Genomic DNA, 20,910 nt, shown 5'->3' on the forward strand with positions numbered 1-20,910 from the left:
TTGTTTTAGAATTTTGTGTACAAATGAAAATGGAATTCTTTTCAAAAAATGGGGGAAAAGGTTTAATCGTGTATCAGTTCAAAGTGTCCTGGTATCTTAATTCAAGCCTAGAAGAAAAGTGATAGTTGCCATCATTGTTTATCAGGTTTTGGCTAAATGATGGACAACTCAACAGAATTAGTATGCACCTGCTTCTTGCTATGTGTTCTTCCTCTTTTTATTATGCACCTGTAGCCATAAAAAACACAAAACAGGGAGCATATTCATTAGATTACAATAAGAGGAAAATGCAAACAAAAATATTCATGATCCATTGAAATTATTGGTGCAGGTGACATTAGTGGGGTTGATCCTTTACCTGGCCTTATCCTTCAAGCTGCAAGTCAGATCGATGAAGTGCATGAAGGAGACAACAATAGAGGGTATCATTGGGGTCTCGATCCTAAAGAAAATGATGGCCAACAAGAACTTTATGAAGGTAACCACAGTTGTATCTCTTGTGTACAATAGATGCATTTTCAGCTTGTAGTAGCAAAAAATTTGTACTTACAGGAGACGATAATTCACAGGGGACAATATCTCACATGATGCTGGTCTTCCATTTGATTTAAATGATCCACAAGAAGAAGACAACCTGCATGAAGGTGATTATTTCCATCATTTCCAAGACATGTTACCAATATTAATTGTGTATGCTAAAATGTGTCATCATCCATGTACTAACAATATGCATGCACCATCTAATTTATTTGCTAGGCTATGGTGACGTTGGCTTACAAGATGCACAAGATGCCATGGACAATCTGATACACCAATTTGGCGTATACGCAGATGAGGTCAACGTCATATTTGATGAAGAAGAATTGACCGACTCAAATGACGAAGATTTTCAGGCAACACAAGATGAAGCACCAAATGCAACCAGGAATTTGACAGACAGACAAAGGCAAGACATATATGAAGATTTGCTTCAGATAAGCAATCATGGGAAATTAAAAAGGACACACACAACACATGTTGCTACAAAACACAATGTGCATCTGCGTACAGTACAACGTATATGGCAAAGAGCACAAAACTGCAAGGCACAAGGCATACCAGTAGATGTCAAATCAAGGATACCTAAGAATTGTCATCGCAAAAAAATTCAGGTGGACCTATCAAGGGTTGCTGATATTCCCTTAAACAGAAGAGGTACCATAAGGTCATTAGCACATGCTCTAGGTGTACACAAAACCACTCTACATAGGTGGTTCACGGAAGGTTTGCTACGACGACACTCCAGTGCACTCAGGCCCTATTTAAAAGAAGCAAACAAAAAGGATCGATTGAGCTGGTGTCTGTCTATGTTAGATCCAAGCACTTTGCCAAATAATCCCAAGTTCCGCAATATGGAAGATATTATCCATACAGATGAGAAATGGTTTAATGGGACAAAGAAGACCAAGACAGCTTACATGCTTCCCGATGAAGATGACCCACACAGGACAGTGCGCAACAAGAATTCAATTGACAAAGTCATGTTCTTTTCTAGTGTTGGCAGACCAAGATTCGATGATGAAGGTAGATGTTATTTCGATGGCAAGCTAGGCACTTGGCCTTTTGTGCGAACGGTACAAATCGTCTCTACATACGATTTGCAATCCATTTTCTATCACTTCTCACAATAATGCATATTATTTCAGGAACCAGCAAAAAGAAAAAGTGACAACAGGCCGAGGGGCACACCAATCACCAAAACAATGAAGGTTGATAGAGAAACAAGCAGATTTTATATAATCAATTATCTCCTACCAGCTATACAAGCTCGTTGGCCTCGAGAAGATGCACACAAGACAATATGGATCCAGCAGGACAATGCTCCTGCTCATATACTAGAAAATGATGCTGAGTTTGCTGCAGCAGTGGCCCGAACAGGACTTGATATACGGCTAAGGAACCAGCCGGCTAATTCACCGGACATGAACTGCCTAGACCTCGGTTTTTTCGCTTCTCTTCAGTCATTAACGGATAGAACCACTGCTAGAAACATAGATGAGCTCATTCAGAATGTGATCATGGAATATCAAAACTACGACCCGATCATTCTGAATAGGATATTCCTCACACTACAAGGATGCATGATTGAAGTTATGAAAGATAATGGAGGGAATAGGTACAAGATCCCGCACATGAGTAAGGAGAGGCTAGAGGCACTAGACATGCTTCCTAGAGTTCTTAGTTGTGATAGCCAGCTAGTTCAAAGGGCATTGGAGAAGTTGAGCATCTAATGGGCACTGTCATGTAAGTAGCCATTGTATGCTTGGCTTTGTTTTGGCAAGATGGGTTGTACATATGCAATGGTAGTCTGTAACCTACATATATATGTACGTAAACTAGTTCATATAATCGTTTCCTTCTAAGGCGAACTTTTATGTTATATGGGCGCTTTTCAATCCACAATCTCTGATTGGAAAATGTAACCTTCGTACTGCCGTCATAAATCACAAAGAAAACATATGGCCCTTCTTGTGTGTCTTGGGCAAAATCCTGGCCTTCTATGGCGATACACTGCTTTTCCCGATCCCACCAAGTGCCAGGACGACGTTCCCGCCCGCGCGTGCGATTGGCAGGACGCATCCCACGGCTGGATTGGATACCCAAGGCACGCCTCATCTGCAAGCGGCAGATGAACCGGCTAGTCCCATGTGCCCCCTTGCCACCCACCATTGTACGGCTGACTGAAGCACAGGAAACACGCTAATGTAAGAACCTATAAAAATTTGAAAATTAAATATAGAGTTGCAATATCAGTCAGCATTACACGAGTCACCATATGGTTAACTTGATTTACCAAAAAAAAAAGAAACATAAGCCTAAATTATTCCTAGCATACTGCTTGGCCTCTAAAAGAATTAATCTAGACACAATGTGCTATTGTGTTTTTTCCGTTACCATCGCTAATCAGGACAAGCAGATTACCAAAGCAAATGGTTGTCAATCCAAAGACTGAAATAAAACAAATTCCTTAACATGTCTCCTCTGCTATTCAGGAAATTTTGACCTCCAATCTGAGCTCCCAACGCACGTACCAGATTACAACAGGAAGGGAGCGGCCCAAAATAAAGATGCAGGGGAGGGCATTTGGACATACCAATGGATCTGCAACAGAAACACGAATCAGAGTCGCGGAGATGCCGGAAGCAGTCCAAGTCGAGTGCTGTAGGGGGCGGCGTGCTCCACCTTGGCTTGCTCCAGGGGGCGGCGGCTAGCAGCTGGAGGTGCCGGGGCCCTAGCTTCCTGGTCGACCGGGAGGTACGGACTGCGGTGGCAGATGGCCCGGTGGAGGGGGCAAGCCGGCGGGGCTAGACGGCGAAGGGGAAGCAGCCACAGATAACTCCCAACCCACGGACCGGCTGGCCTGCCGATGCCTCCACCGGACGTCAGTGACTCCAGATTGGGGAAGGGGATGCCGATGACTCCGGAGTCCGGACGGGGGCGGCTGCTTTTGGATCCACGCGCCCGCCGGCGGCCTCGCGGATCGGAGGAGGAGGTGAAGTGTAGGGGCGACGTGGCCTGGAGGAGGAGCCGAAGCGGAGGGGCAACGCGGCGTGGAGGAAGAGGCCGCCGGCCTAGAGGATAGGCGAAGCGGAGGAGCGACGGAGCGTCACGCGCGGCATGGAGACTGGGAGGGATTTTTTTTTGTGAATGGAGACCGGGAGGATGGGATGAGACCGGGAGGATAAGGCTGGGTCTCTGTTGCTTTGCTTTCCCAGGTGTGGGCCCCTCGTTAGCTAGAACGACAATCTCGGTGGGACAACAGCCGGTTGCTTCAGCGACAAACTTAACGGGACGGAGGGAGTATGTACCATAAATATTAATAATTTTTTATATATATTTTGGTCAGAATTGTTTCTTGAAAAATAAAAAAGAGAAATATTTAGGAACGGAGGGACTACTCCCTTATCTATGCCTAGTTAGTTTTGAAAATATATGGTCTTGGGAGTCACAAAAGGACAATCCCTATGGGACGAAGGTAGTAAGAGACAAGTTCACAAGTTGAGTTGATCCATGAGAGACAGAGACATGCATCGCTGCACAAATGTGACGAGACAAAACATGTTTCACGACGCCAAACAAATAAATGCAACGTGCTTAGCTAAACACATAAAAAGTGTATCTACCACTACAGCACAGGACAGGGATAGTGCATGATGACAATTCTCCCATGTGGTAGCTGTACATTTGATGGGTCATGGGAGCGGTCCTTTTATTGTTGCTGCTGCCATAAGGCCTTGTTTAGTTGGCGAGTTTTTTTGGAAAATGGTATTGTAATATTTTTGTTGTTATTTGATAATTAGTGTCCAATCATAGTCTAATTAGGCTTAAAAGATCCGTCTCGTGAATTTCGTCTAAACTGTGTAATTAGTTTTATTTTTTATTTATATTTAATGCTTCATGCATGCGTCCAAAGATTCGATGTGACGGGGAATCTTGAAAAATTTTGGGAACTAAACACTACCTAACTTAGGGGGTGTTTGGTTCCTACAGGAAAATTTTAGTCCCTGTCCCATCGGATGTTTGGACACATGCATGAAGTATTAAATATAGACGAAAAAATAACTAATTGCACAGATTGTGGCTAATTTGCGAGACGAATTTTTTAAGCCTAATTAATCCATGATTTGACAATGTTGTGCTACAGTAAATATGTTCTAATGGCGGATTAATTAGGCTTAATAAATTCGTCTCGTAAATTAGCCTCCATCTGTGTAATTAGTTTTATAATTAACTCATATTTAGTTCTCTTAAATAGCATCCGAACGTCCGATGTGACATAGACTAAGATTTAGTCTAGGAAACCAAACACCCCATAGGCACACCAAGAGAGCAATAATTTATAGATGGTACCCATCAGCCCTGATCCTAGCGTGCACATGGCTGCATGCCGCCGCTACGCTGGTCCAGGTTGTATGGTGCTGCAGGCACGGAAGCATCAAAACAGCAGCAGGCTTGTCTTTTCCAATTACTACCAAACCACATGCAAGCGCACCAGCCAGCAGCCAAGCGGAAGCCTACATCATGCAACCATCAAGCACCTGGCTGCATGCACTCATCACATTTAAGGCTTCTCATGCATGCATCTGCGGCTCAGGAAACCACGAGAAAGAAACCACGGGATTCATCTACCCTACAAAAATAAAGGATACGTGGACACATTGGGAGGCCGCCTAGACGGCGCAACCTCATACTTCTGATACACCTGCAGGCTGCAGACCTGCACAGGCAAGAGCAGCAGTTTCATTCGGCGCAAGAGTCGTAGGGAGTGGCGCGAGTACTATTTGTGACCACGGCTATTTGTCGCCGACGTGGAGAGCTACGGGCCTGGCCTTAGTAGGGAAGGCCGGTTCAAGGCCCACACCCACTGGGGTAGTACGTGGCCCATTGTCTCGAGGGGATTTGTTTTGTTCCCTTTTGTTTTTCCTCTTATAATAATACGTCCGTGTGTTATAACGACAAGAATATTCATTTATGTAGGTAGCGTAGCGTATAGTGGAAATAGTCCAATTTACTCTCCCCACACCAAAATTGTCCGGATATTCCCCTAAAACAATCTGGTTCAATTACTTCTCCAGATCTTATAGTTGGTCCAGTCTGCCCCTTTATACAATTAGACTTTTTTTTTCTCCGCATATAAGTTGAGTTTTAAGTTGAAATTTTGTAGGGATATAAAGAACTTTGTCAATGGTGCTAGAAAAATAAATTATAACTTTTCATCATTAGTTTTTTATACTTCAGGCATCTAATAATAAATTAACACTACACATACAAAATTATACAAAAAATCATCATTAAAATTCATAATGGGTATGTTCGCTTGAACTTATCAGCTAGAATCTACAGTATTTTGCTCTCACAACAAATCAGCCAAGACTGGCTTATCAGCCAGCTTTAATACCATCCGAACGTGCCATTTTCTAATATAATTTATGATATTTCCTACCATTTTACAAAATTTGAACTAAAAACTCAACTTGTACAAGAACAAATAAAAAAGCAAATCATATGAAGGGGTGGAATGGACCAACTGGTAAATTCAAATATTGAACACATAATTGCTTTATGGGTTATCCAGACAACTTTTCTATGGAGGGAGTAATTTAGAATTTTTTTTCTAAAATATTTATATGATTGCCTCCAAGAATAACTCAGTCACAAAATGCCATTGAACTTTCCAGTGGTGGTCCTTCTGTTACAACACCGAACTCCATTGAACTTTTCAATTCTATTGATTCAATTAAAAAAGCCTTCACATTAAGTCTTATTGGAGCAAACAAAAATATACAGTCCATGTAACATAACAACGCACAATCCCCTGTGTGTTACAGGAAAAGATGGCCAATCTGTATGTATCATTGAAAAGTTCACTGTGACTCCTATACAAGTTTTAAAAATTTTCTTCCCCTTGATGCCACTTTTTCTGTTAGGGAGCTAACATCCAATTGTTTCGGTCAAGGGATCCGAGAGAGCAACCATGTTAGGCTGACACGAAAAACTAGCAGTTGCAAGCTTACTGTGTAGAAATTGTTGGCACCAGCTGAGTGCCCACACCGGAGATCTCCGATGGCTACAAAACTAGCCATAGAACGATTCCAACACTCCAGTGCATCTCCATTGAAATTACCGGAGAGCTCCTGTCAGTGCAACGCCTCAAGTGCGCAGAAAACATTGTTGCCTCTAGAGTCACACCGGTGAGCATACTAGAGAGCGTAGGTGTGCACAATTGAACTTCGCGAGCTATCAATCGGTACTGTTCCCAAACTTCGCTACATACAGAAAGTTACAGCACTGATTGAGACCTCCGGTGCACCAAGTCTGGTGACCACCGAAGGACGCCAATGAGTGCAAAAAACGCCACCAAGGCCCTGTTTAGTTCCACTCCAAAATGCTAAATTTTTCAAGATTTCTCGTCACATCGAATCTTTGGACGCATGCATAAAGCATTAAATATAAATAAAAAATAAAACTAATTACACAATTTAGACGAAATTGACGAGACGAATCTTTTAAGCCTAATTAGATTATGATTGGACACTAATTGTCAAATAACAACGAAAGTGCTACAGTGGCATTTCGCCAAAAATTTTGCCATCTAAACGGTACCCAAGTGCGGGTTTCAAACCAGTCTTGCAAGGGTGATAACTCCAAATGTATTCCACGTGAACACCAACTATTTAGCACAGAGTTATAGGGTGTTTGGTTCTTTAGTCGCTCCTAAAATTCATGTCATATCGAATATTTAGATACTAATAAGGAGCATTAAATATAGATTAATTATAAACCAATTACATAAATAGAGGCTAATTTACGAGACGATTTTTTAAGCCTAATTAACCCGTCATTAACATATGTTTACTGTAGCACCACGTTGTCAAATCATGGACTAATTAGGCTTAAAAGATTCGTCTCACAAATTAGACGTAAGTTGTGCAATTAATTTCATAATTAGTCTATATTTAGTACTCCATGCATGTGTCCAAACATTCGATATGACAGGAATTTTAGGAGCTCCTGTAGAAGCCAAACAGACCCTTAGCATTTTGAAATAGTTCTCAAAACATTTTTTCATTTGCTCCCCCACCATGGCACTAGGTCTGGTGCAAATGCAAAGTTAGTTATTACGTTCCAAATTATAAGTCGCTTTGGCTTTTTTGGTTCATCTGTTTTGCTATGTATCTAGACATATTATTATACATAGATGCATAACAAAATAGATGTACCAAAAAAGTTAAAGCGACTTATAATTTGGTGGAGGGAGTAGTAGCACTCGATAACTGTAATCACTTTAGAGCCGCCCTCTTAATAGTACGAATATCTACCCCAAACACTACCGTGCACTTTATTGTATCTTGGCCGGCGAAACAAAGCCCCTACGCATATACTATTGCCTCCGGGCTTATTTTCAATTCCATCTCTTCTCCAAATGTTGAGCACTTGCTTCATGGTTATGGCCATCTCCATTCAAAAGCAATAGTCCACTAGTTATCACTCAATTACGAAAACTAAACTAGGGCTTCTAGTGATTCGTCGGAATGGGATCCGATCACTATTTTTAGATATGGGAATACACAGAAGTAGAGAAACAATGGAGATTCCTTTTGTAGGTTATAGGTGTGGGTTGGGTGTAGGAGATGGTTGGCTGGTAGCGGGAATGAGAACATTGTTGACGTGGAACAGGCGGCGACCAAATATCTAAGTGGACATGCTTTTTTGATTGTCTAGAATAAATTATTGAAAAGTGTTGGTAATGGCTTGTTTTTCCGCCTTCAATATTTATTGGAAAAGTTGAAAACCAGATTTGTAGAATTAATTTTAGTACTATTGGAGATGCTCAGTTGGTTAGCCAATTAGCTGCGTATGTTTGAATCACTCAGCTAATTTTTAACAATTAACTGTTATTTTGATACAAATAGAACAAGTTGCTCTTAAACCACACCTGGAAAAAGAAACTTACCCAAGCAAAACCGCGGTCGTCTTTTCTAATCCGTTGGCCCTGTTCGGCTTACCCCATATTCGTCTTGTTCGGCTTCTTTTTTCAGCCGGAACAGTGTTTTTCTCTCACAACAATTCAGCCGGAACAGTGTTTTCCAGCCAAGTTTCGTACCAGCGAACGGGGCCGCGATGTCGACATCACCGTCCACCACGCAGGCTCACCTCGCTCACCGACACCTGGGCCCGTGTAACCCCGGCCGCGCGTGCTCGCCACCCGATTGGCCGGTGGAGCGTATGGCCATATGGGCCGAGGCCCGTTGGCCCGGCCCACGGCCCGATGTTTCGGCCCGGCCCAGGCACGGCATGGCCCGGTGGTTGGCGGGCCCGGGCTGGCCCGGCCCGACCCTTGGGCCGTGTCTAAGCCTCACTTTTGGCACGCCGTACCGGCCCGGCCCGGCCCGATACAACGGTTGGCACGAGGGGCCCGGCCATGGCCCGTTTGGCAACCGGCCAATATAAATCGCTCGATTCGCCCCTCTCCTAGTCCCGGTCTCCCCAGTCCCCCCGGCTCTCTCCATCGGTCCATCCCAAACCCTAATCCTCATTTCACTCCGCCGCCCGCCGCCTCGCTCGCTCGCCTAGCGCCAGAGCGGAGAAAGGGAGCGCCGCTGTCGCTTGCCTCCAACCATCACCGGGCGCCGGCTAGCTTCTCTCGGCTCATTTGAGGTTGCTTCCTTGCCGGATCTACGACTGCGGCCATCGAAGGCGCATCGACGACTCCTCTCGCTTGTCTGCTCCGCGCATCCTTCCTGCTTCCTCCGTCTTCGTCTTCATCTCCGGTCACCGCTCGCCGGATCCGGTCCCATTTTGGCCATCTATAGCCTCTTCTCTCCCCTCTAACCGTCTCTTCCCCGTCTCGCTCCCTCCACCGTCCTTCTCTTCGTCAGATCTGTCCCCCAAAACCTAGTCTCTCCATCATCTTCTCGTAGATCTATGGATCTCGGTCTTCAACGGCAACTTCGGTGCTCCGGTTGAGCAGGTAAGCCACACTCCTAACCCTAACCCTAACTTTGTGTAGCTTGTTCTAACTTCTATCGTTTTGCAGGGCGCAGGCTTCTTGCTAAGCTGCGGTAGCCGCCGTTGAGGGACCGGAGTGCCCACGATGGCCGATGGCGACGATCCCACCTCCACCAATTACGAGTTGAGGATGATGGGGCTTCGAGGTGATGACAAAGATGACTTGGAGGACGGGCGCATGGAGCTGTTCGGCACTGCAGCCACTCCGATCGAGGTTGGCGTAGACTAGCCGCCGCAGTCTGAGCACGGCGCTACTCTTGGAGCTGCTCCTAAGCACGGCGCTGCTCCTGGCGCTGCACCGTCTGGCTCTAGCGCCAGCAACAAACACACCAGGTCTGAGGTATGGGAGGATTTTGAGGAGTTGTTTGAGCTCCACAATGGATCTCAAGTTAGAGTCAATGCTAAGTGCAATTACTGCAAAAAAACTTTGACTGCTCGTTCTAGTGCTGGTACTGGTCATTTGATTAGGCATATCAAATCATGCAAACCGAGAAAGCTTGGCAGTAATGCCATGTCTTAGTCCCTGCTTAGGTTTAATCCTGATGGTTCTGTCCATCACTGGGAATACAACCCTGAGGTTGTTAGAACACAGTTGTGCAGGTTGATTGCTAGAGAGGATCTTCTAGTTTGTTTTGGTGAATCTGCTACTTTTGAGGAGTACATTAAACTTGCTCATAACCCTAGGTTTGTTCCTGTCTCTCGGCAAACCACCACCAGAGACTTTGTTAAGTACTTTAATGAACGTCGTAGCAAACTCCTTGAATCTTTGAAGTCTGTTAGTTCTGTTGCTTTGACATATGATATATGGTCTGGTAATGCTAAAGAAGACTACTTAAGTATTGTTGCTCACTATGTTAACTCTGACTAGCAATTAGAGAAGAGGATTTTGGGTCTAAGGTTGATTGATGTGTCACACAATCATGAGAACATTGCTGAACGTGTGCTTACTTATATTGATGAATATGGCTTAACTGATAAGGTTTTCTCCATTACATTAGACAATGCTTCTGCAAACACTAAAGCAATGGAGATTCTTGCTCCTGCATTGTCTGATTATGTTGGTGAACTATTTTTGCATCAGCGCTGTGCTTGTCATATCATTAACTTAATTGTTAAAGCTGGGCTAGAAGTCTTCAAGCCCATGCTGCATGCTTTTAGAACTGCAATTTCATTCATGAATTCCTCTAATCTGCGCATTGCATCATACAAAAATTTCTACATTGCTAAAGGTGTCCGCCCTCGTAAGTTTGGCTTGGACATGGATGTTAGATGGAATGCAACCTATCTGATGCTAAAGCATCTGATAGGACACATGGCCCCTTTTTCAGTGTGGATCACTGCAAACCATCCTTTGGTTGATGGCCAGCCGTTGTTAAAAGAGAATGACTGGAAAGCTGCTGAAAAACTTCTCCTATTCCTTGAACAGTTTTATGATTCTACTGTTGTGCTGTCTGGTGTTTATTATCCAACATCTCCACTAATTATGCATCATGTTCTTGAGATTGCTGGATATTTAAATACTACTTATGAAAGAGACAGGGACCTGAGAAATGTTGTTGCCCCCATGAAAGAGAAGTTTGAGGACTACTGGTCTACAATTCCAATGCTTTATTCCTTTGCTTTTATCTTGGATCCTAGAGCCAAGATAAGAGGATTCACTAATGTTCTCCAAATTATGTCTAACCTAACTGATGAGAACTATTCTAAATATTTAACCACTGTTAGGTATCTCATACTTTTGCTAAGTATGACAACAAGTTTGGTGCTGTGAGATTGCAAAGGGCCACAGTTCCAGGCCCTGCTTCAGGGAAGAGAAAGACTGCTTGGGGGAAAATTTTTGGTGGCACTCTAGGTGGTGGACTTGGTGCTGGTGCCAGCCTAGCTGGTGGACTTGGTACTGGTGCCAATCTAGCTGCTGCTGGACTTGGTGCTGGTGCTAGTCTACCTCCTGGACTTGGTACTGGTGCCAGTCTAGCTGCTACTGGACTTGGTGCTGGTGGTAGTCTACCTCCTGGACTTGGTGGTGGTGCATCTTCATCCACTAGGAGGCCATCAGCATGTGCTTTGCTACAGGCAGCACACTCTGGTGCTAACCTGAATGCTTCTGAGTTGGCTGCATACCTTGACAGTGACACTGTCAACCAATATGACGATGACTTCAATATCCTCAACTGGTGGCATGAGCACAAACTGTCATATCCTGTTCTTTCCATCTTAGCCAGAGATGTTTTGACTGTGCCTGTTTCTACTATATCTTTAGAATCTGCATTTAGTCTAACTGACAGGATCATCGAGGAACGACGACGACGTCTAACTTCAGACATGGTGGAGATGTTGTCGTTGGTGAAGGACTAGGAGCAAGCAGATACAAAGACTCAACATACCATGGAGAATGTGGAGCTAGTGGAGGCATTTGAGAACTTGTATCTTGATGATGAGAATGTGTAATGCTGTGGCCTATGGGCTCGTACTCTTTTCTTTTCATTTCTGGATGGCTGTAAGACTTAATGAACTTATGAACACTTATTAAAGTTGTGGGCTGTACTCTTTTCCTTTCTGGGGTTTTCTCATGAGGTGTGAGTTTTTACCCAGAAAGGTTTTTAATGAGGCGGCCATTGCACTAAGCAGCTAATATATCAGTTATTTATGTTTACATTCATGTTACTTGTGATCTGTGAAAGATCTTTACTTGTTGAAAGATAACCGAGAACTTGTTGAAAGATGTAACTGAGAACTTGTTGAAACCTGTTTTACTTGTAATCTAAATTCTGAGTTGAACATGTTTTTCTGAGTCTGGGGGTGTCGAGCCGTGGGCTGGCACGGACACGCTGGGCCAGTCGGGCCATCGAGCCGGCACGGCACGACACGAGAACTTTAGGGCCGTGCTTGGGCCGTCAGTGCTGCCCGTGGGCTGGCACGGCACGGCCCGATGCACTTGACGGGCCGTGCCGGCCCGATGACCTCCGCAAATCCCTTCCTTTCCTTCACTGCAGTTCCAACAAAAGTCAACTCAGCCAATAAGCGCCGCTGTCCGCTGCGGTGTGCGGTCTCACGGGTGGTTTCGGGGGCGGGATGCAGTCGCTGCAGGACAAGGCGTCGGAGTGGAGCGGCGTGGCGGCCGCCGATGCCTTCGCCATCGACGACGTCAACATATTCGAGTCCCTCGGCGGCACTCCGCAGCCCTTCGTCGACCTCTCCAACAATTTCTACACCAGGTCCGTCCGTCGGTCGGCAACTCTGTCCCTCCCTTGTTCTCCTCTGCTTTGAACCAATCCGATCTAGAATGTTTTCGCTCGTGTCCTGCTGAATTTCTGGATTTTATAGGGTTTATGAGGACGAGGAGGAGTGGTTTCGGGAGATATTCGCGGGGTCCAAGAAGGAGGATGCCATCCAGAACCAGTATGAGTTCCTGATCCAGCGCATGGGCGGCCCGCCTCTCTTCTCCCAGAGGAGAGGTAAAGTAGCTCGTGCCTCTTCGTCTTCGACCTGTGGGACTCCGTGTGATTTACTTAAATTGGGTGGAGGAAATGAGGGATGAATGTTGTTATATGATTTTGGTTAATTTTGTGGAAAAGTTATTTAGTTTGGTCTTAGCCACGTAGCGTGGAAGCGGGGAAGAAAATCTGCTTTGGTGTCTTTGCGCGTTGACAGTCATCAGTCATGTTCCTGAAACCTGAAAAGTACAAGTTTAGATGATGTACAGATAAGGGGAGCGATCCATTACACATTCTGCACTTGCACATGTTTACCAGTCATATTCCCTGCTAATGCATTACTTAGTGGAATTGCTACTGTTGCTGTGTTTCATGACACTATAACAACTTTCAGGTCTAGAATGAGAGCGTTTTTTTTTTCTTGCCTCTAGGGGCCTGTAACTCTTCTCTGTTAATGAAATTGTACACTCTCGCACACTATAAGCCTAAACTTCTAGGAGAGAAATGAGTATGTGGTGATTCAGCCCCTGTTTACATTCTCGTTAAGTGTTTTTTCTTGTTACTGTCTGCAGCCTTGTTGGTTCTTTCATGTTAACCAGCAGCATACCTCCGTGGCACTTGTAGGCCCCGTTTGGGAGAGCTCCGCTCCCTGATTCTTCAGTTCTGCTCCTTGATTCTCCGATGGAGTGATTCCATTGGATTCCTAGGAGGGAGCAGGGTGGGGAGCTGATGAGAATTGATTCTCTGCTGATCCCCACCAGAATATAACAGGGAGCAGGGTGAAGTAGATTTGTTTAGCTCCCAGCTCGTAGTGTAAATGGAGAAGTGATTCTCTGCTAATGTCCACCTGAATCAGTTGGCATTTTGAGCGTTTGGTTGGTTGGGAGTGATTCTCTTCGGAGAAGCTGAAGCTGGAGCTCTCCCAAGGGGCCCCGTATTTATTCTGTTGATTCAGTTCTTTAAACATATAGTTATCACTATCAGCAATATTTGTTTGAGTGCTTCATGCTTGACCTGAGAGTATCCAAGAATGATATAGTGTTCTTCAATGTTTTCAAGGCGTCGCTTTGTCATCGCTTAATCGCCAAGGCGCTCCACGTGGGACGCCACAACAGACGACTCGCCTTAGATTCGTATGGCATCCGCCTTACGACCGTGACGTCCAGAAATCGTCGCTTTGGCGTCCGATTCACGCCAAATCGTGCGTGGTGGGCGCCATACACGGGTCTAATTCTGGGCGGCAAACAGGAGCGCGCAGGAGAAATTGGCACGCGCGCAGAGAGAGACGTGCGGAGAAATACAGCGCAGAGAGAGGAGCACGCGGGAGATCTTGAAGGGGAGACGGCGACGACTGTCGATCTGAGAGCACTGACCAGAGAGGAAGGGGAAGCAGAGGAGAGAGAGGAAGGGGAAGCAGAGGGGCGGAGGGAAGAGCAGAGCAGCGCGTCAGGAGGAGAGGGAAGCAGAGCAGGGCATCCGGAGAGGGGCGGACGGAAGCAGAGCAACCACTCGTGCGGTCGTGCCGTCGTGTGGAGGCGGAATAGCAGTGGGGAGCGGCGGCGCTGATGGGGGTCGGGAACTCGGGATAGGGACTTCGATGAAGCCACACGCCAGGAGGGGAAGGAGCACATGGTCTGCCTAGTGGGCTGGGCGAGCCCACTTCTTACTCGGCTCCTTTCTTTTTCTTTTTTTCCTTTCCTTTTTTCTTCATCTACTGCTCTAAGCTGCTGTTTTCATTTTTTAATTAATTTCTTAAGGCATCGCCTCGCCTCACGCTTTAGTCGCTTAAGCGTAAGGCGGTAGTCAGTCGCCTCGCCTCGCCTTACCGCCTTGAAAACATTGGTGTTCTTCTCTTTTGTCGATCTATTTGTTCATCAATTGTTCCAAGGAGAGTGAATATTTTTCATTTCAATTATTGCTTGGTTTGATCAGGGGCCTGGCTTTATCCTAACCTGAAGCACCTTATTCAATAAATAGTACAAGTTGTGATTCTCGATTGAGGTTGATTTCGTATTCTGTAGTCACTAATAGAGTGAAAAAGATTCATTTAGCCATTTTCTGCTGTTGTTCGTTTGCATGTCTGGCTAGATGATCTGCCCAAAATGAATGAAGAAATGAGTGTCTTCATGTTCAGTGCCACTATTGTTTCTGGTACATTCTGTTGTTGTTAACATTATGTAGTGATGTAGTGCCAATGCTTTTCTACTTTGTGTTTTCTATTCATTGCTCTCAAGATAATTTGGACTTGTAAGCCCAATTTGTCTGGTTTTTCTTGCAGGACACCCTGCCCTTATAGGAAGACATCGACCGTTCCTGGTTACCCACCGAGCGGCAGAGCGGTGGCTACACCACATGCAACAAGCTTTGGATGCAACTGAAAGCATAGATGTGGACTCAAAAACCAAAATGACGAACTTTTTTAGGTCTGCATTATGACTTAAGTTTCGCTGGTTCTTGTATCTAATTAACCAACAATTCCGCTAAAACTTTCATTTGTTTTCTTTTTCCAGGCACACCGCTTACTTCATCGTTGCTGGCAATGAGATGACAAGGCAGCAGGGCCATGGAGTAGCCTGCAAACATGCAACAAGTAAACCAGCTGAGTAACTATTTCAGCCGTGGAGCTGGTAACCATTGGAATAATTACTGATAAGCCTTTATCCAGGGTGCCTTTATAGCATTCCGTATACAATGGAGTTCGAACAACCTCCATATTCAAAGAAACAATGGCACTGACTCTTTGTAGGCTTTATAGCCATTCTTGAGCAGAGAGCGTACTCAAAGTGGATAGTTGTAGCTTCTTCCAATATTTTTATCCTTCTTTGTCTCTTGCGCTTAAGAGTTATTCACGACAGTACATGTGAAGATGTCTCTTTTTCAGATTCGACTTAACCGTAGCAAGGGCTGGTTTGGATGGCTACCACAGGTTACCACACCACATGTTAAGCATGCCACACTTATTTAAGGTCATAATTGTTTAATTTCCATAAGTTTGGCAGCCAAAGAATGCTATAACCTATTTAGTTCGCTGTCAAGGAGAGCCTAGCTAGGCTGGCAGGGACAGGCCAATGACATGCAAAAACTTGTTTGGTTCATTGCATCCTAAAGATCAGGCAGAGTAGAGCATTTGTTTGATTGGTTGCACTAGGATATGTTGTATTAAACTGAAATAAAAAACAAGTACTAAGATCAGGGAGTACTAAGATGATTTTTATTTTGCTTGAATCGATTGTATAATATTTATCTTTAAGGCTTAATTTACTTCAAAATATATCAATATGCCTTAAATTATGCTAATCATCTACTAATGCCATCACTGAGCTGTTAATACCCTGCATCCCATGATCTAGAGTAATGGATTTTATTCACGTTGAGCGCTTTTGCACGCCGCTGGACTGGCCCAAGCCATGCTAGTGTCTGGTAAAGGCTTTGCCAAAGATTAGTGTTGGCCAATTGTGCAGTGAGCAATTGGCTGCCAATATTTTTGGCGAGAATCTGTATTGCTAGGAAAGCTTAACTTGTGATTGGTAGGGTGCATATGGGCTTATCTTTCTCATCTCATTTGTCTCCCTCTTCCTCTCAACTCTCATCGTTGCGGCGTCCCACCTTAGATCTAGGCATCGTGGCTACGGGTGTTCACCAGATTTGGTGGCCGTTGTCTTTAAGCTGGGGATGCCTAAGCTGCCGGTGTTTATCTTGATGTTTTACAATGGCACCATAAGCTGATATCTTCCTTCAAGAATCTGTCATACTATTTGTTAGGATCTGATTGTTCATCACTGACATACTCAATTCGTTCTGTAAATTGCTGGATACCAAGGCCATCTCAATTTTTTGAAAAATAAATGAATTAATGATTTGTTTTTATTTATTTCTCTCCTATGTGTCGTGTCCTTGCAGTTTCAGTGCCAGTTTTAAGTTGTATAAATGCGATCATTATTAGTCCTATAGCTCATAGTTTACAGGCTGTATGCTGGAAGTTTTGAGCTCACATTTTTTTTAGCATGGAATGGCAGGTGCTCTGCCTTTGCATTTAAGTAGATATGGAGAAAACAGTACAAATTTACACTCTTGCCAGAAATTCATCAGGATGCTGAAAAGGAAAAGGTAAATAGGGGAAAGAAGTTAGCAACTTGCCTTGCTGCAGTAGATTGCAGCCATGGCCAAACGCCCAAACCTGCATATACAAGCTAGTTATCTGCAGGATATTGCCCATGCGCTGTTTCATTGAGGAGGATGTCTTGCGTGATTAGGCTTGCTATATGTGTGGGCGTCTGTTCTTTGTTGTCGAAAACTCGTCTGCTCCTTCCACAGGTTTCAGACGGTGTATAAGCACGCTTTTTCTTTTTGATCTCGATAAGCACGCTTTCTGTCTATTCCCAAACTGCTCAACCCAAACATAGCAGCCACCAGAGTTCTGTCTATCCCCCAAACTTCTCAGCCCAAACATAGCAGGACACCAGAGCTTAATCCTTGTGCTTCTTATGGTCTGAATGACCACTGGAAGGGTTAATTTTGAGCTACTAATAAGGACCAAACAATACACGAAAAGGGTTAGTTTTTTGAATTTCTCAAACAACAATTGGTAATGTTCAATGTCGTGTAAAATATGGTGGTGAGAATAAGGGCTATGATACTGATACCAGCTAATTTTCCTGCTACTTTACTGGATAACTCGTTCCTGGGAAAGGATTCGTGGGTTTGTTTGGATTCCATCTAATTTGATATTCTGTGAAACAAACGCATGCAGCTAATATAAAGGGAACACATGCTGACATTATATAACGAAAAATAGAAAAAGCATAGTAGAACTAATGACACATGTATGTAGGTAGGCCGCCTGTGTCCTCGTGAAACTGAACCTAACAGAAGTACTGGAAATATCATTCTGAACACCAAACCTAACAGAAACACTCGAAAGATCATTCTAAACACCATTTGCACCTTTGCCTACGACGTCATCGTAGGTCTCCTGAAGCTCTTCCACAAGCTTCTGCAAAGCCATGGCCGAAGTTCCACCGTGGCTCACCGCTGACCTCGCTGCTTGCTGCGCCCACGCAGCCCTCTCCCGCATCTGCTTCGCTGCCTTGCATTCAGCGTCCATGAGCTCCCGAACCTTCTCCTCGACCTCCGCGCTTCCGATGACGTCCGCGCCAGCCTTCAGGGCTATCCTCACGCCGACGCCGATGATGTTGGCCACGTGCCTTGCGTTGAGGTGCTGCTCCGCTATCATCGGCCATGCCAGCATGGGCTTCCCGGCGGTGAGGCTCTCCATCACCGAGTTCCACCCGCAATGGCTCACGAACCCACCAACTGCCTTGTGGGCCAGAACGCTTCTTTGCGGGACCCATCCACGGACGATCCGGCTGTTGGGCCCCACGTCCACCGGCGGCGACCATGTGTCAGATCGGACAGCCCAGAGGAAGGGATGGCCGGACTGCAGCAGCCCGTGCACCAGCTCGTCCAGCTGCGCGTCCGTGATGTGGGCCTGCGTCCCGAACGAAACGTAGACCACCGACCCCGGGTGCGCCGCCGCCCTCTCGTCGAGCCACGAGAGACAGCCCTCGGGGTCTTGCTCCTTGTCGCCGTCCGGCATGTCGCCGGCGGCGGCCAGGAACAGCGGGCCGATGAGCCAGGCACGGGCTCCCGCCTCGTAGAACGACTCCAGGGCCGGCACGTAGGCCTCGTCGAGCGCGGCGAAGCTGTTGCTGAGGACGCCCCAGCTGCGCACGTCCGAGTCACCGATCTCGTCCATGAAGAAGCGCGTGAACGGGTTGTCCGGGTCGGCCCTCTTGGTCACCCCATCGGGGACCTCCTCCGCCCTGACCACCACGTGTTCGGGCATGCCGGGCACCTGGATCATGGCCCCCGGTTCGAAGCTGGGCGGCGGGCTCGCGGCGAGCGCCTTGCAGATCGCCGAGGCGAAGCAGGACATGCCGTTGAACACGACGCGGCGGACCCCCGCGTCGGCCGCGACGCGGCGCGTGAACCCGAGGAAGAAGTCGGAGACGAGCGCGAGCGGCGGGGACGGCAGCGACGCCAGGAACTCGGCGAAGGGCCCGCGCAGGAGCCCCGTCGCGTGCATGAACGTCAGGTGCAGCGACGGGCACGGGAGCGCGTCGGTGGACTCGACGCCCGCGGGAAGCGGCGGGAACGACAGGAACGGGAGCGCGACGAGATCCACCGACGCGGGAAGACGGCTCCGGGCGAAGGCCACGTTGCCCGGGGTGGTGACCAGGGTCACACGGAGGCGGCGGCTCCTCCCGTGTTGCGCCGAGAGTGCCGTCGCGAAGTGGAGCAGCGGCAGCATGTGGCCCTTCGCCATGAAGGGGAAGATGACAACGTGGTCGCGGCCTGAGCCTGGCACGGGAACGCCGTCGCCGGCACCGTTCGCGCCATGGTGGGACGCGGGGGAGCCGTAGGCGGCCGTGGCGGAGGCGCCATTCGGTGTGGTGGCAGGAGTGCCGTCGGTACTGGCGCCGTTGGCAGTGGCAACGGTGGCGTTGGTCATGGCAAGGGCGCCGTTGGTGGCGGCGGCGGCGGCCATGTTAGGGGTGCGGCTTGCGTAGTAGATATAGGTATACTGTTAGTATATATCTCCTATTTGCAAGGCCATCTCCAACAGACTCTTCCATTCCTTCCCGTGAAGATCGCGTCCAGCAGATTACAACTGAAATATGTGGTGTCTTGCAGTTTCAGCTGCAACTGAAATGTTGAATTCGGTATGTGAATTACCAGATGGCATGTTCTTGCTATCTCAGATACAACAATTGGGATGTAAGCAGTCTAAGGCCCTGTTTGGTTCCTAGCTCCTAAAACTTTAGTTCCTAAAAAATTTAGGTAGCTTTCTAAAACCTCCTAAAAGAGTGTTTGGTTGCACCTCCTAAAACTGACTAAAAGCAATAAATGTTGTTGAACAAAGACACTTTTATCCTTCTTTAGAAGAGAGAGAGAGGGGGAGGGGGCAATAAATGAGAGGTAGTGGGATCTAGGAAGGACTTTAGGAGGTTTTAGGAGGGGTGGAGCTCCTAAAGAAAAACCAGCCTCCTAAAACTTTTAGGAGATTTTAGGAGGGGGTGTTTGATTCTTTAGACAGATTCTATCCAAATTTTAGCTCCTAAAGCTTTTAGGAGAGGTAACCAAATAGGGCCTAAGACAACTTTCCCTTTCCATCTCTAGCAAAGGATGGCTAACATCATACATATGCAGCCATTCAAATGGCTAACATCATACATATGCAGCCATTTTGGTGCCGCTCAACCGGCGGCCTCGTCTATATGCAAATTGCTTCTTGGTCCCGTGAATTCCCCCGTTCCAAATAACATGACCATGTACTGTATTTTACGTGCACTACAACACTTGTTCATCGATTTATTAGGTACCTGCTAGTATCGCCCAGATTCTTCTCGTTATAGGTACTGTGTACTAGGCATGTAACCGTTCAGATACTTATAGCTAATTAACGTTGCCAACAACCACAAAAGCAAACTCATGAAAGATCACTGACAGTTTGGCAGTACTATTGTCTCTTCTCAGCTCGGGTTCTTATAGGACATCAGAGCGAGCTTGCCCCGTGCGCTGTATAGGACTCCATTGCTCGCCAAACCTGGAGCTATCATGCAGCCCGCGGCACGAAGGCCCGGCACGAAACCCGCTGTTTTGGTCCGGCCCAAGTCCGGCCTGGTCCGACGGCTAGTGGGCCTGGGCTGGCACGGCCCGGAGGAGCAGGCCGTGCCTAGACCTTACCCCAGGCACGTGGGCTGGCATGGCACGGCCCGCTCCTCAACGTGAGGCCCGGCCTGCTCGTCTGCCGCAGGCCACAACCTCCTCCCCCGCGCAGCCCCACGCTCCCACCCCCGAAATAACTCCCTTCCCCCCCTTCCCCGCCGCCCCGTGTAGTCCCCTCCCCACGCGGCCGCGCTGCACT

The 20,910-nt window shown here is 46.6% G+C and overlaps 3 protein-coding genes across 3 annotated transcripts; 2 read left to right on the plus strand and 1 right to left on the minus strand.

Moving 5' to 3' along the window:
- The first annotated feature begins 453 nt into the window (after positions 1-453).
- LOC136524232 (uncharacterized) lies at positions 454-2,270 on the plus strand. The gene is made up of 4 exons (XM_066517678.1): positions 454-478; positions 570-644; positions 757-1,613; positions 1,686-2,270. Exons 3-4 carry the CDS (start codon positions 795-797, stop codon positions 2,268-2,270), a joined length of 1,404 nt encoding a protein of 467 aa, XP_066373775.1. The 5' UTR covers positions 454-478; positions 570-644; positions 757-794.
- Positions 2,271-12,536: 10,266 nt separating this feature from the next.
- Positions 12,537-15,813, plus strand: LOC136520613 (group 2 truncated hemoglobin 3-2). The gene is made up of 4 exons (XM_066514183.1): positions 12,537-12,764; positions 12,874-13,004; positions 15,262-15,406; positions 15,494-15,813. The coding sequence occupies exons 1-4, from the start codon at positions 12,622-12,624 to the stop codon at positions 15,588-15,590; spliced, it is 516 nt and encodes a 171-aa protein (XP_066370280.1). The 5' UTR covers positions 12,537-12,621; the 3' UTR covers positions 15,591-15,813.
- Positions 15,814-15,960: 147 nt separating this feature from the next.
- LOC136520612 (UDP-glycosyltransferase 73B5-like) lies at positions 15,961-19,750 on the minus strand. The gene has a single exon (XM_066514182.1). The coding sequence runs from the start codon at positions 19,528-19,530 to the stop codon at positions 17,911-17,913; it is 1,620 nt and encodes a 539-aa protein (XP_066370279.1). The 5' UTR covers positions 19,531-19,750; the 3' UTR covers positions 15,961-17,910.
- Positions 19,751-20,910: the final 1,160 nt, after the last annotated feature.

The sequence above is a fragment of the Miscanthus floridulus genome, chromosome 18, assembly GCF_019320115.1.
Source record: "Miscanthus floridulus cultivar M001 chromosome 18, ASM1932011v1, whole genome shotgun sequence".
NCBI lineage: Eukaryota > Viridiplantae > Streptophyta > Magnoliopsida > Poales > Poaceae > Miscanthus > Miscanthus floridulus.

What these genes read in the sequence shown, in the direction of transcription:
- LOC136520613 (XM_066514183.1), top strand. Translation starts at nt 12,622, where the DNA reads ATGCAGTCGCTGCAGGACAAGGCGTCGGAGTGGAGCGGCGTGGCGGCC. An exon ending in TCCAACAATTTCTACACCAG is followed by an intron (nt 12,765 to 12,873) that starts GTCCGTCCGTCG and finishes TGGATTTTATAG; the next exon opens with GGTTTATGAGGACGAGGAGG. An exon ending in AAAATGACGAACTTTTTTAG is followed by an intron (nt 15,407 to 15,493) that starts GTCTGCATTATG and finishes TTCTTTTTCCAG; the next exon opens with GCACACCGCTTACTTCATCG.
- LOC136520612 (XM_066514182.1), bottom strand. Translation starts at nt 19,530, where the DNA reads ATGGCCGCCGCCGCCGCCACCAACGGCGCCCTTGCCATGACCAACGCC.
- LOC136524232 (XM_066517678.1), top strand. Translation starts at nt 795, where the DNA reads ATGGACAATCTGATACACCAATTTGGCGTATACGCAGATGAGGTCAAC. An exon ending in CTTGGCCTTTTGTGCGAACG is followed by an intron (nt 1,614 to 1,685) that starts GTACAAATCGTC and finishes ATATTATTTCAG; the next exon opens with GAACCAGCAAAAAGAAAAAG.